The sequence below is a fragment of the Alexandromys fortis genome, unplaced genomic scaffold (genome assembly GCF_014885135.2).
Source record: "Alexandromys fortis isolate MF-2015 unplaced genomic scaffold, M_Fortis_MF-2015_v1.1 scaffold_218, whole genome shotgun sequence".
Classification (NCBI taxonomy): domain Eukaryota; kingdom Metazoa; phylum Chordata; class Mammalia; order Rodentia; family Cricetidae; genus Alexandromys; species Alexandromys fortis.
This window is the reverse complement of record NW_026068112.1, coordinates 932687-948518: the sequence shown is the minus strand read 5'-3', so window position 1 is coordinate 948518 and position 15832 is coordinate 932687. Positions and strand designations below refer to the sequence as shown.

General features: G+C 40.1%; 1 protein-coding gene across 6 annotated transcripts in view; it reads left to right on the top strand.

Moving 5' to 3' along the window:
• Arnt (aryl hydrocarbon receptor nuclear translocator) overlaps positions 1-15832 on the top strand; it is a 69826-nt gene that overhangs the window by 51791 nt on the left and 2203 nt on the right. For 5 of the 6 annotated variants that reach the window (XM_050124588.1, XM_050124584.1, XM_050124583.1 and 2 more), the window contains 10 exons: positions 3192-3326; positions 5322-5396; positions 6425-6576; positions 10000-10110; positions 10287-10377; positions 10961-11084; positions 11273-11375; positions 11737-11884; positions 14306-14453; positions 15112-15278. In XM_050124588.1, coding sequence (XP_049980545.1) covers positions 3192-3326; positions 5322-5396; positions 6425-6576; positions 10000-10110; positions 10287-10377; positions 10961-11084; positions 11273-11375; positions 11737-11884; positions 14306-14453; positions 15112-15278 — 1254 coding nt within the window. The remainder of the gene's footprint in view (positions 1-3191; positions 3327-5321; positions 5397-6424; positions 6577-9999; positions 10111-10286; positions 10378-10960; positions 11085-11272; positions 11376-11736; positions 11885-14305; positions 14454-15111; positions 15279-15832) is intronic. The other variant, XM_050124589.1, reaches the window with a different exon arrangement.

Here is a 15832-nt window from a genome sequence, read left to right as displayed (position 1 = left end):
TAAGCCATCTCTCCAGCCCTTGACTCTGCCCATCTCCCTAGTTTCATCCTAGTCTGGCTCTCCTGCCCAATCTCTTACTGCCCAGCTCTAGTCCAGTCAGCTTTTTATTAACCAGTAAGAGTAATACATATTTACAGTATACAAAAATTGTTCCACAGCATTTCTCCCACTTTGTCTAATTACAAAGGAAAGTCATTAACTTTTAACATAGTAAAATTATATACAACAAAGCAGTTATCAAGTAAGAATTGCATTTACATCATCCAATCCATTTGTATTTGGCAAAATTAGAGAAAATGCTCTGTTATTTATCTTATCTTTGTGAGTCTAAAGTTTTATACCTCATTTGCCTTTTGTCATAACTTAGGAAAACTTTAGGTTTTAGACTAACTTCATCAAAGACCTCAGAAGGGTGTAATGTTACCTAGTGATGAGATATCTAGCTGCCTAGACAGTTGCCCAAAGTTCTTTTGTAATGTTGGGGCATCTACCTCTGGCCTACAGGCCTAGTATGTCGTAATAGACATTTCTGGGAAGCAGGGAATTTTGAAGTACTGTCCTACCCTGTCTTAGCAAGGTTTGACAGTCCCCTTTTTTTGCACCTGCTTGTCCAGTTTGGACAGTATACTGTCAGCAAGGGCAGTTTCTTGCCCAAATTTTTGCTAGCTTTTTACCATAAGGGAAGCAAATTTCATATGGAGTTTCTTTGATGCTTATCTTCTTTTGAAGTAAATTAGTGCTGCCAGGAGCATATGTGTCTCACTTTCAGAAAAAAGTCTCATGTCATTAAAACATTTTAAATGCCATGTGCATTTACACACCTTTGAAGTGTTTGAAGACCTTCTGTCTATCTAAATATATCTGTTTTAATCTTGAAAACATACCTAATAAGACTACAAGTTTGATTATTATAGATGACTAACTACTAATATGTCCTTCGTATCTTAAATAACTTTTAGGGACTAAAACTTTAAATTATGTTTTTAAATGTGCCACATAGGTACGATACCTTAAGATTAGAAGCATATATAAAGTATAATAAAAATAAACTTAATTTTTTTATCAATATACAAAAATCCATACCAATGTAAAATATTTGAGACTAGTGATTGTTCAAAAGTAGACTCACTAATCCACCCTTTTATTTAATCATTTTTATACTTTGTCCCTTCAGAAAGAGTTCCTCAATCTAATCCCCTTTGTTCAGCTTAGTTCCTGACCATGAACAATAACTACTTGTAACCAACTCCACTGAAAGTGACAAACATCCATAACCCAGTGAATGACCAAAAACCACCCATCCTACCTCTTAGGAATGTGGGCATCATATTCTCTAGATTGCTTCTTGTTATCTGGGGCAATGGCATCTTTAGGGGACCCTGAGAAAATTAGTATAATCGTCAAGTCCTGGGAGAGCTAGCTGTATTGTTTTTTTGTTTAGTGTCTGTGTGATGGGAAAGTGTAGAGCTTGCCTGAAGTCTTGGCTGAAGTAATCTGTGAGGCTGGACTATCTTAGCTAGCAGCTTTGCAGTTGCTCTGATGCAGAATTTTGAGGAAACTGCAAGCAGAGGCATTCTGAGAGGCTGGATCACCTGGCCTAATTGTCTTCATTGGGGTCTGGTCCTGTTGTTTCTTTCTGAAAAATGTATAAACTTTTAAAGGTAACATATCTGCATTAATACAAGTTTGGAATATGTGGTGTGCACAAGTCATTTAAAGATAATTTTTTCTATGTTTTAGCAGGTAGGAGGCATCTGTCAACTTTATAAAGTCTATTTGGACTATATAACCAAACTGTAATATAATGTCTATCCATGCCATATGAAAGGATGGCATGTAATTATAAGTCATGAGAGCTCTGTAGCCAACAAGATTTATCATGTATCATCCAGTCTCAGAGCTGTTCCCATAGTAGAGGGATCAGCGTATACATCATCTGTCCTGTAGTCTTTCTTGGTTTCTTCTTTATGTCTATAGCCAAGATTTTCATGAGGTCTCCCCAATCAAATCTGATCTTTATTAATTTTGAAGAGAACCACAACTTGTTATTTTCTGTGGAAACAAAGGCATAACCCCTTCCCCAGTGCAACACATTCTCCAACTTCCATTCAAATGCCAGTACATCTCTAACACACACACACACGCACGCACGCACGCACGCACGCACGCACGCACACACGCATGCTGTTTTAATTCAGCAGTCCCTTCCATAATCCATTGTCTCAGCAGCTGCCATTCACTCATCAGCATTCATGAAATTCAACTGGGCAAAGCACCACACAGGATCCGGACGCTCTGTGTATTTCCCATCCTTATGTAGCATTTTTCCTTTATATTACTTTACTCTTTCTTTAAAGATTTTCCTATGATTGTCTATACCCAGTTTTTGCTGTATCTGTTTAAAGGTTTTCTAACCTGGACTGCTTCACTGCATACCCGCAGCCTTCTCTGACCATGTGAGCCATCCTGAAACCTACCACATGTCTCCACTTGGAGCTGGCTGGCTCAGGCCTACAGACAGCAGTCAGGAACTGCACCTCTGTACGATGTGGTCCACCTAAGAGACTGCAGACTAGGAAACTATCTGGCTTCATGTTTGTGTGTGGAACTTTTCTTTTTAAGCTTTCTCAGGTCCTTTGTGGAAATATGTGCCCCGGCTTAGACACCAGATGTGACAAGTCTTTCTCTGTCCCACCAGCTCCCAGACAAATGACAGAGACTTAGGCTTGTTTTTAGCTAGCTCTTGTGACTTAAACTAACCCATTTCGATTCAAGTGACCTGCCATATGGGTTCTAGAACTGAACTCCGTCTCAGGAAGAGCAGCCAGTGTCCTTAGCCATTCGACCATCTCTAGCACCTTGATTTTGATTCTTTTCCTGAAACAGTTAAGTTTCTCAGAAACTTGAACCATTCTGAATAATGAACACAGGCTAACCAAATAACAGGTAGCTAGCTTAGAGTTGCATTCATATATTTTTTACTTTACTAACGTAGTAAGGAAAACATGTATAGGAGTAGAGCTAGGCTTTATGCGTCTCATTGGGATTGCCATTTTTGCATTTCTGGGGGAAACACTTATAAGTTCCTAGATCTGATAGTCTCATATCTACACAGATACTCATAAGAGGATTGAAAATGTTTTTTGTAAGTAATGCTATTATTTTGGCTCATTTTCTCTCTCCATTCTCAGGTAACTAGTTCTCCCAACTGTACAGACATGAGTAACATTTGCCAACCAACAGAGTTCATCTCCCGACACAACATTGAGGGGATATTCACCTTTGTAGATCATCGCTGTGTGGCTACTGTTGGCTACCAGCCACAGGTGAGAATGGCCTTACTACATTGTTGGTACTGAGGCCTTTGCTTTCTGGTGCTAGTGTTGAGGTTACATGGCTATGTAATTCCAGGGATGATCAAAATATAGCAGTCCAGTTCAGGAAAAGAGATGCTGCTATTTTACTAATAGCAAAATCTAGTCTCAACTTCCTACCAAGGCTGTCACCCCATATAGAGAAATAGAGTTTATGAAACCACATGGAAATAGTGGGTATAAATGTATGCTTACTTTTTATTTCTGACATTAATACAGATAATTCTAAAGTGTTTAATTATTCTAGTATAGCTTACTCTCATTTAGGTAATTTATATAATTACTAATGGAATAATAACCTATAATAAATGTAAGTGTAGCACAGGTTATTAGAATGTTCTCATGCAGTAGATCCATTAACTCTCCCTGACTTATATGACCTCTGTGATCTGTATGAGCCTGGCTATACATGTAAGAAATGGTCAGTGAAGAAGAAATCTTGAAAATGAAGAACTAAGTTGGAGGATTTACTTACATCTTGATCCAACCCTTCCTGTCAAGATTTTGTCAATGCAGTGTGGCATTATTATAGGGAGGTGTTAACTTACTGATCTGCTCTGATGACGAGGCCAGAAGAGAGCCTTTTTTACATTCATGGTCATTGGATTTTCAGCAAAGGTGCTAAGACATTTCAAGGGGAAAAGATGTAACAAGTAGAGTATATCAGATCTATATGCACCACTACCCCTAAAAATCATCATACCATAGACAAAAATCAACTCAGAGCCCTATATGCTAAGAACTAAAGTTGGAAATAAAATTTTAGAAGAAAGTTTTTGTGTGTGCACATAAGTAAGACCAGGGCACGGCCTTGGGGGTCACCGGGTACCATTTGTCTTTTTCATTTTGAGGCATGGCCTCTCATTGGCCTGGAACTTGAAAAGCTATCTAAGCTTTCTGGCCTCTGAACTCCCATAATTCACCTGTCTGTGGTTCCTCTGGAATTGTAAGAATGTACCACACTTGACTTGATTTTATTTTTTATTTTTATTTTTGAAACAGTGTTTTACTGTGCAGCCTTGACTCTATATATTTGGACCAGGCTGGCCTCAGGCTCAGAAATGTGCCTGCCTTTGCCACCTAGGTGCTTCGATTAAAGGCGTACACTACCATGCCCAGCTATTTTTTATTTTATGTGTAGGTGTGAGTACCTGAATATGTATGTGTACCATGTGTTTATCTGGTACCACAGAGAACAAAAGAATGCCTTGGATTCCCTGGAACTGGGTTTATATGGTTAGAACACTTGTCTTGATAACAACTACTTTATAGGAACTGTTGTTCAGAGATTGTAAATCCTCCAACTTAGCTCTTCATTTTTAACTGCCTGGTATATGATCTTTTCAAGAGCAAGAAGTGCTCTTAAGTGATGAGCCATTTCTTCTGTCTCACCTCAACTCCCCCACCTTTTTGAAAACACATTTTCTAATGACCAAACTCGGGTTTTCATATTTACAAGGTATGAATGTTATCTATGTGTGGTTTTCTTTCCCTGTCTTTTTTTTTCCCCTGAGATAGGTTCTCTCCCTACCTCAAACTGGAAATCTTTATGTCCTAGCCTCCTGAGATGCTGAGATTATAGGGTTTGCCTGACAAAAGTTTCTCTTCTAAACTGCTATCATTAAGACAGCCAGTAAGATGACTTTGTAAGAAAGGCCCTTTGTTTTCAGCTGCTGTGTTGTGGCCTACAAATACATGCATACGTGCATATCCTTAGAGTGCAGCTAAAGCTAAGAGGACAGCTTGCAGGAGCCAGTTCTCCACCATGTGGTCACCAGGCTTAGTGGCAAGTACTCATTGCACTGTCTCACTGGCTCTGCTTCTGTCTTCTGTTTGTTTCCTTTTCCCCCTCCACACACCTGTTTATAGTAGGATAAAGGCAAGAAATAACATTGACATCTCTAGCTGACAGGAAGATGTACATTTTACTTTTCTCTCTCCTCCTAGGAGCTCTTAGGAAAGAATATTGTAGAGTTTTGTCATCCTGAAGATCAACAGCTTCTAAGAGACAGCTTTCAACAGGTAACATTTTTCCTGGTTTGGGTCTGAGTACATATTTTGCTCAGTTCCTTATGTTGGTTCTAGATACTTACTGGTCAGTGTTCATTTGAGCACTGGGGTGGATACTATACTTTATACTGAGCTTATATTCTAAGAAATAGAAAATGATAATACTTTGAAACTAAATAAAAATCCAAGGTGTTTCTGCTGGGCTTTAGCTACTTACTGTCTTCTACTCAACTAACTGTATCCAAGAAATTATCTTCAAAGCACTTAAAGTATTACTTGTTTCACTGACCTTAGATCATAGCAGGAAAGTTTCCTCAGAATTCTTTTATAGATAACTGAAGGTTAACTCACTTGTAGCTAATTGTAATTTTCAGGCCCGAGCTCATGAAAATAATGGACTATTCTTTATATTTTACTAGTTAATCAAGTCTCTGTAGTGATCTTACTGATACAGTGGCTATACTAATACTTAGAGGTAGGAGCTTGTGGGAAGGTTAAATAAGGTAATGCCGTATGGCACATATAGCCCAGCATTTGATACATAAAAAATAAATATTAATTGCTAATATGCTGTTATTAGAAATGGAGGACTAAAAGATTGTCTTCTGTTCTGTAAGAGCAGGAACTAAAACTCTAGCAAAACTAAGGCTTCCTGTGTGTAGGGTTTTATGGAAACCAAAATTCTCAAGTTTTGAGTAGAATAGCTGGGATTGGTAAATTATGTGTAAAATGTATTTGGTGTCACCAAACTGGAATTCCTGGTATAGCCTTACAAAGCCAGTTCATCTAGTGTGTCTGCAGAAAAGGAAACACGGAGACAGTCTCTTCTGTGCTCCCCCTGACTGTACAGTCAGCAGTCTGCAGCTCTGGGAAGACACTTGATAGATACGTATATCCCCTTAATCTCCTCTTCCTCTTGTTTGACCATTGAAAAAGACTGGTGCTTCAAGGACAACAACACAAGAGTCCTGAGGTTGTAAAAGTGGGACGATTATTACTTAATTTTCTTTAAGTCCACTGATGAATGAAAACCCTTTCAGGTGGTGAAATTAAAAGGCCAGGTGCTATCTGTCATGTTCCGATTCCGATCTAAGAACCGAGAATGGCTCTGGATGAGAACCAGCTCATTTACGTTCCAAAACCCTTATTCAGATGAAATTGAGTATATTATCTGTACCAACACCAATGTGAAGTACGTACTCTTCTATCTTTTTCTCATGTTGGGTTATTTCTCCTGTGGCCACCCCTGGGGTGGGGTGGGGTGGGGTGGGGTGTGGGAGAGAGCAAGTCTTAACCTTATGGCCTTCTCGTCAATCTTGACGTATGAAATACCATTAGTTTGAGAGTCCTCACTGAACAGCTTTCTATAGAATTTGATATAGTTGAGGCAGAGAGTAAGGTAGATTCTGTTTGCTGTTGACAGCCATTTAGTAATTGGTGTGTATCACTCTGGCATGGAATAGAGCGTGTATGAACATTAGAAGACAGCTGGTGGGAGTAGTCCTCTCCTTTCACCAAGTGGGGCCCAAGCATGAACCTATGTTGTCAGCCTGGGGGCAAGCACCTTTTCCCACCAAACCGTCTACTGGCTCACGGTAGAGGAAGTTTTAATAAGCAGCAGTAGTTCATGCTATGGACAGTGCCCACCTGCTGCTGACGCAGTCTACTCAGTGAACTTCTTTTCTTTCTGTAAGAGGGTGCAAATAAAACAGTAATTTAAAGATTAGTTCTTGAGATGGAAAGATTCTCATTTCAATTTTCTAGGTTTTATTTGCTTAGTAATAATTTTATTTTCCTTTATTAGTTAATTTACTTATTGCGCTGCTAATGGTCAAACCAAGGGATTTGGAGAAAGTAGGCAAACTCCTGTACCACTGAACTGTTTCCCTACCTCAGGATTTTTTGGAAGGGTTTTGTATTTGTTTGTTTTTAATTCAGGGTCTTGGTGTGTAGTCCTGGCTGGTTTAGAATTTGACTTGCCGGCCAGGCTGGCCTTGCATTCACAGATAGCTACCTCCCTCCCTAAATGCCGGAGTTAAAGGTGTGCTCCACTTGCCTCCATGATTTTGTTTTAACCACCAGTGTTCTAGTCTAGGAAGATTTTTATCTAGGACAAAGTCGGGCAGACTTTTTTGTGAAGGACAGGACGATAAATGCTTCAGCCTTGTTCTTTACTGCAGCTGCCCAGCTCTGCTATTGTGAAACGGACACAGAAATAACATGGCTGTCTCCTGGAATTTTCATATATAAAACAGGCAATGGATTAAAGTTGATCCATGAGTCAGGTCTTGTTGCAGAGCATGGTCGCATCACACAATTTTATTAATTTTTGTTCCTTTCTCTGAACTTGCTTTTTGTTGTTGGTGGTCTTGTCTGGTTTGGTTTGGTTTTTTGAGACAAGGCTTCTTCTCTATGTAGTCCTGAATGATCTGAAGCTCATTAAGTAGACCAGGCTGGAGTCAAACTCACAGCAATCTCTATTCTTCTGCCCCATGAGTTCTAGGATTTCAGGTATGCAACACCATGCCAAGCCTTCAGTTTTGAGTGTTTTGCCTCCATGTATCTTTCTGCACTATGTATGTGTCTGATGTCCTCAGAGGTCAGAAGGGGATCAAATCCCTTGGAACTAGAGTTGGAGATAGTTGTGAGAAGCCACATGAGTCCTGGGAACTGAACCTGGATCCTTTGCAAGAGCAGGAAGTGCTCTCAACCAACTGAGCCATCTCTCCAGCCCCAGCTCTCAGGGTTTTAAAACATTTTCTTTAACTACATTGCACAGGCCATATATCCCACCCATGACACAGGAACTGTTTTTAGTTTATTATATAGTCATGTAACTCGTAGAACCATCTATTTTCAGAACATTTTCATCCCTACCCACTAAAATCGTCCATTCTCCCCTTTCCTCTAAACTCTTAATTCACTATCTCTATAAACCTGCTTATTTTAGAGATATGTCAATCACAGGATGGTTCCTTTGTGAGTGGTCTCACTGTTTCCTGGGTCAACCATGTGATATTATTAGTACCTCATTTTATTGTTGGTGCTGTGAATTAATGCTCCATTTTATGAACATAGCATTTTTTGTTTTAAAGTTGCATACACTATATTCTGATCACACTTCCCTCCTCTCCTAGTTCTCTCTACCTACCCAACTCCATACCCTTTCTTTCCTTTCTCTTAATACATGCATGTGCACACATGCATGCACACCTACTCACACACAAGCAGAAATAAAAATGTATATCAAAAAACAAATAAGGCAAATAAAAAATGCCCAAACAGAGCAATATGAGACAAAAAAAATCTACAAAAATTCTACTCAGTACACTTGATGTTGGCTAGCCGCTCATAGACAAGGATCCTACTTTGAACGGAAGTGTGGTTAATACACCTAATGAGATTCCATTGGAGAAAATTAATTTTTCTTTTGCAAGTGAGTATCAGTTCCAGATAGCTTTTTGTCAGGTGTGATGTACTAAATAAACATGGAGAGCCCATTCTCTTTATCAGTTGATTGACACTGGGTTATTTCTACTATTTGGCTATTCAGGATGAAGCGTAAATATTCCTATGCAAGTTTTGTGTAGCATAGGAATGCTACATAGGCCTCAAACTTATAGAAATTCCCCTGCCTCTGCAGACCTCCAAGTGCTAGGATTAAAGTTGAGCACCACCGTGCCTGGCTTGAACTTATTTTTTAAAGATCAGATTGTTAACAAGGTGTAGTGGTACTCAGGCGGATCTCTGTGAGTTTGAGGCCAGCCTAGTCTACCTAGAACAGTGGTTTTCAACCTGTGGGTCATGACCCCTGGGATCAAATGACCCATTCATAGGGGTTACATATTGGATATTTACATTACAATTTATAACTGTAGCAAAATTATAATTATGAAGTAGCAACAAAAATAATTTTATGGTTGAGGCCACCACAACATGAGGAACTGTAATAAAGGGTCTTAACATTAGGAAGATTGAGAACCACTGACCTAGAGAGTTCCAGTACAGTCAGGGTTTCATAGAGATACTCTGTCTTAAAAAAGCAAAAAGATCAAATTGTTTTAATGTATTCATTTATTTTAGTTCTTACTTACAATTTTAAAAACTCGGGATATGGGCACACACATATTCACAATACCCAGGTATTAAATAGCTTGAAGGAGTTAGAAAACAAACCTGCTGGGTGGGGCTATAGTTCAGTTGGTAGAGTGCCTGTCTAGCATGCATGTGACCCTGAGTTTGGTCCCCAGCACCTCATAAACTGAATGTGATGGTGCATGTTTGTAATCTCTGTCCTTGGAGGTCGAGGCAGGTGATCAGAAACTAAGTCACCATACTTGTGAGTTTACGCTAGCCCGGGCTGTCTGAAGCTGTTTCAGAACAACAACAAATAAAAACAGGATAAACCCTTGTTTCTTAGACATGTTTCAGTTAGTACCATGTAGTCCATAACATACGTCTTTTTGCTGAAACCAAGGTCATAGGCTACCTATGGGACTGCACTTTGTAAAGATCTGTTAGTGTTGCCTCCTATTACAGGTCAATATGTGGAATTTATTGTATGAGTCATTCCTTGTTTCTCCTTTCTGTGTTCTTGTCTACTTTATTTTCTTAGGAACACTAGCCAGGAACCACGGCCTACACTTTCTAACACAATTCAGAGGTCACAGCTAGGTCCAACAACCAGTTTATCCCTAGAGATGGGTACAGGGCAGCTGGCATCCAGGTAAGAAATGGTGAAGTAATTATGTTTTGAGCAGTCACTAGCCAGAAAATAGTGATGTGCAATCATATTTTTACTGTTGCTTTATGTGTTTTATGTTTTTAAAGGCCTTTTCTCCAAATTCTTTGTCAAAAATCTTTTTTCCCTATTGCTTTCCACACTGACATTTGACCCAACAGGCAGCAGCAGCAGCAGCAACAGCAGCAGCAGCAAGCAGAATTGGATATGGTACCAGGAAGAGATGGGCTAGCCAGCTATAACCATTCCCAGGTGTGTGTATGTGTGTGTGTCTTTTTCTTTTAAGAGGAAAGTGAACTTTTTTTTTTTTTTTTTTTTTTTGATTTTCGAGACAGGGTTTCTCCGTAGCTTTTGGTAAGTGAACATTTTTTAAAAATGTATCTCGAGGCTGGCAGGATGTCTTAGCAGTTAAGGGAGTTAGCCACTTTTGCAGAAGACCCAAGTTCAGTTCCTAGTACCTACAGTGGGTGAGGTGACTCACAACCACCCGTAACTTTAGCTCCAGGTCTGATGCCTCTGACCTCAGGAGGCAACTGTATTCATGTGTGTATACAAACATGCTTAATTAAAAAAGATAAAAAAAAATTGCTGGGCAGTGGTGGTGCACACCTTTAATCCCAGCACTCAGGAGACAGAGGCAAGCCGATCTCTGAGTTCAAAGCCAGCCTGGTCTATAAAGCAAAGCTCAGACTCCAAAGCTACAGAGAAACTGTCTCAGTAAAATAAAATAAAATAAATCCTAAAAACTCCCACTATCAGTGAGAATATGAAGTTGAATGCTATTGAATTGCTACATTAACCATTTATTGATTGTTTTCATCATTTTATTCCCTAGGTTTCTGTCCAGCCTGTGGCAACTACAGGAGCAGAACACAGCAAGCCCCTTGAAAAGTCAGATGGTCTTTTTGCCCAGGACAGAGATCCAAGGTTTTCAGAAATCTATCCCAACATCAGTGCAGGTACAGCTTTCTTCTGCAGATTCCTTTTACAGTCTGATTTTGTCATCACTGATGGAACTGCTACTGCCCAATCAGTAGTCTTCCAGCATACTTCCACCTAAATTACGTACTTCTTAGTAAATAGGAATTTATTAAACTATATACTGCAGCCCCTTGATGGCCCTCCCCCAACTCCTTTTGGTCCACAGATCAGAGTAAAGGCATCTCCTCCAGCACTGCCCCTGCCACCCAACAGCTATTCTCCCAGGGCAGCTCATTCCCTCCTACCCCCCGGCCGGCAGAGAACTTCAGGTGAGCCCATATGTGTGTGCTGCTTGACAGGGCTCTGCAGGATTCAGTTGGTGAATCCGCATGTCATTCTTCCCTTGCTTTCTCTGGTCATTTCAGACAAAGCAGTAGAACTCACTGGACTTAGGGTGAGACAAAGGAGCTGCTTTTTCCGCCTGTTCCTTGCACCTGTCCTCTTGCCTTGTAGGCTCTCTGTGTGGTCAGTGTGTGCTGTCAGTCTTTCTTCATGGTTTTCAGATTTATCAGGTTTTCCTTAACTCCAAGGGAACCAGAGGGATCTAGGGATAGAATTTGGTTGTCCTTTGTTTCATAGCTTCCTTGATAGGGTCACCTTTTAATCTTTTACCTGTCTGTTTGTTCCTAGGAATAGTGGTCTGAGCCCTCCTGTAACCATTGTCCAGCCGTCATCTTCTGCAGGGCAGATATTGGCCCAGATTTCTCGTCACTCCAACCCTACCCAGGGAGCAGCTCCAACTTGGACCCCTAGTACTCGGCCAGGCTTCTCTGCCCAGGTATGTTGTTTTTGTTTGTTGGGGTCTTTTTTCCCTATAAGTGAATTTATTATTGTCGTCTTAGACACCTCCTCTCCGATCCCTCTCTTGATCTTACTTATAATGTTCATGTTTGTTGAGAGCAACCACATGATTACAATACCAAAGATTTAAAAAAAAAAATCTTCTTAGTGCCTGTGGTTTTCACATTTTCACCTTAAGTCAGAACAGTTTAAACAACTTTGATTTCAGACTTGTTTAGAGCAAATTCAAAGAGTTTGTCTTCATTTAGGACTGTGTAATACAGTACCAAAGTAGAAAATTAGTAATTATATTCATTGACTGTTTATTTGTGAAAATAGTGAAAAATTTGGCATTGTATCTATGTATATAACATATAGTGAATATATTAGGCTTATTTCTCTTGTATAAATAATATTTAGAAAAGTAAAAAAATGAAAACAAGCCAGGCTTCAGAATTGTGTAAAAATACACAGAAGGTGATCCATTTCTCTATTGTTCAGGATGAGCATTGAGGTTGAAGACAGTTACTGCCATAGTTTTCAGGGCTTTGATATAATCAAGCATATATATATATATATATTGTCTCCCTCAGAGTTATTTTTAAAATTGTGGTATTTACAAATGTTTGCAGAAATTATGATTCCACTCTGGTAGTGGCACACACCTTTAACCATAGCATATGGGAGGCAGAGGCAGGAGGATCTCCGTGAGTTCAAGGCCAGCCTGGTCTACAGAGTGAGTTACAGGATAGCCAGGGTTATACAGAGAAACCCTGAAAAACAACAAAAAAAGAAGAAATTATGATTCCATAAAAAATATTGAGGCAGTGGCTAGTTTCTCAGTCAATAAACAGTACAGTGGGTGTGACAGTGCACAGCTTCAGTCCCTGCACAGACCTGCCTGGGCCACATAGTGAGGTAAACTGTTTCAAAAAAGGAAGAACAAAAACAAATGCAAGGGAAAATAAAAGCAGGAATTGTCCAAAGAAAGTATCAGCCATGAGTCTCCTGGTGAGCTTAGTAATGAGGCTTCATCTTTTTCCAGTTTTTTTTTTCCTTTTCTTTTTGAAACATCTAGAATTTTTATTAAAAGATTCTTTACATGCAGATTTAAGATGAAATTCAAGAGCAAAAGAAAGGCACTCAGAAAGATATAACTGAGCGTGGGCGTGAACTCCCTAAGAGAGTCGTCACCACATTGTCCTGTAATACACACATATTCCTGTCACAAGGAAAAGGTCACTCTTTTAGGAACAGAATCTGGAAGAGATGGAATGCAGACTGAGGACATGATGCCCTGGTTTTCATTTCTAAAACTCTATTGGGGACTGGGGAGATGACTCTGTGGTAAAGTGCATGTCACTCAAGCCTGATGGTAATCCCCAAGACCCACACGGTGGAAAAGAGAACCAACTCCTGCATGTTATCTCCTAACGTGTAGACTCATGCATGCATGTGTTTACATGTGTGTGCGTGCTCATGCACTCAAAATGTTTAAAAAGAAAACAAAGTAAATCAGGTGTGATAGAACACACCTGTATTCCCAGCACTGGGAAAGTGGAGATGGATCCCTAGAACTTCCTAGCCAATTAGTCAAGCCAGATGGATAAGTTTCAGGGTCATTGAGAGGCCCAGTCTCATAAAATAAGGTGGAACCTGGTGGTGGTGGTGGTGGTGCACATCTTTAATCTCAGCACTTGAGAGGCAGAGGCAGGTGACTCTCTGGAGGTTGCAGGCCAGCCTGGTTTACAGAGAGGAACCTTGCCTCAAAAAACAACACAAAATGTAAGGTAGAGGGCAGTAAAGGAAGACATGTAACATTGACATCTGGCTTCTATACATGTGTGTACATGCACCCACCTACCCACAGATGTACACATGAACACACATATAAGGTGGAGAACAACTGAAGAAGACACATTGATCTCTGGCTGCTATGTTTGTGCACACGCACTTGAACATATATGTTAAACACATGTGCAATTTATAACATGCTTTCTGTTGATTCTTAAATTTTTATGAGCTCATTATATATAAGAACGGGTTTGTTAAATTGTCTTCATGTATGTGTGTAATGTATTTTGACTATGACCTCTTGTTCTACTCTAGACCGATACCTCTTCCTCTTATCAATCAGTCCCTATTCTATTTTAATGTCTTTTTTCCCCTTATTTCTTGACCCAGTGAGCTTAGCTAATTATTATGATTTTTATTAAACCTGTAATTCTTTGCTTTTTGTACTTTTAGTTACCTAAAGAAAATAGTTTTAGGAGGAGCTGGGAGTAAATCAGAAGTCCACAGGTAGAGCCGTGTGATGAGCTGTGTCTAGAATCCAGTGGCTGACGAGCATGGATGCAGAGATGAAGTGCACAGGCTTCCCTTGTTCTGACCTCCTTTTCTCTACCCGGTGCCCACCCAGGCTACAGCCAAGACTCGTTCTTCCCAATTTGGTGTGAGCAACTTTCAGACTTCCTCCTCCTTCAGTGCTATGTCTCTCCCGGGTGCTCCCACGGCCTCCCAGGGTACTGCAGCCTACCCTGCTCTCACCAACCGTGCATCCAACTTCCGTAAGTTCAGATGAGAGGGAAGATTACGAGAAAACCAAACTACTAAAGAAGGAGGATTTGGCAGTTAGAATTGTTTCCCTGTGTCCTTGATGTGCTGACCTAGTTATAAAGGAAATGCAAAGTCCCAGTCTGTTTGAAATTAAAAACCTTGCAGAGAGGATGTTGAAATGGCCCATTGGGTGAAGTGCTTGACTCACAAGCCTGAGCACCTGAGTTAGTCCCCAGAGCCCGTGTACAGGAGCAAGCTGATTCCACTATGCTGTCTTGTGACCATCAGGAGCCACAGCACATATGCTCACATGCACCAAACACAGAACAGTAATACACTTTTAAAACCTTTATAAAAAGTTGCTGTAGGAAAACTATCTCAACACTTGCAATAAAAACCACATGAGTTATTATAAAATTTACAACACTAGTACTACAAAACCCACATATACTTAATGGAATGCATATTTAAATTAACAGAATTCTTTAGAAATGCTGTCTGGAGAATGAAAATTTGAGACTGGGCTTTGAAGTAGAGGCATTGGTTAGCAGCTAGACGGGCAGAAGGTATCATATATAAGATTACTAAGTTTTATGTAGCTGTGTGCTGGTTTCTTTCCTCCATTGAAATTAATAGATTCAAGCTGTTTATCCTTAACTACATTTCTAGCTCCTGAGAGTGGACAGACTTCAGGACAGTTCCAGACCCGGACAGCAGAGGGTGTGGGTGTCTGGCCACAGTGGCAGAGCCAGCAGCCCCATCATCGGTCCAGTTCCAACGAGCAACATGTTCAGCCAGCGTCAGCACAGCCATCTAGCCAGCCTGAGGTCTTCCAGGTGAGTAGATACATACTTCAGAGAGAGAGTGGGTCAGGGAGGAGAGATAGAAGGGAGCATGCATGGTACTGACTGGGGTCGTACGAGGAGATGAGCAGAAAGGAAGACAGAAAACTAGGGGTGAATGTCAGTAATTGCCATGATCATTATGAACACACTCGTTCAGACCTGAATTACTGATGTGAAGCACCGTGTAAAGATAATGAAGGAAGTTATTTTATTTCATGTACAGAGATCTACATCTCAAAGTAGCTTTGGATTTAAATAGGATAATTTAAAAGTACACTACATAGAACATACTGACTATAGCTATAAATATCTGTTTTCCCCTGAGGGGTGCTACAAGATTGAATGGGATAATCTTAGGCAGAGAATAAACTAGTCAAAAACACAGCAAAAAGAAGACAAAATAGGGTTTGGTCGGAAACAAATGTGATGAGATACATTTCAGACATGACTGTAGGGGTTAAGTGAAATGTTGCATGCATGTTTTCTTCCTTTGAAAATATCAACTGGGGCTGGAGACACGACTTAGCTGTACAGGGCACTGGCTG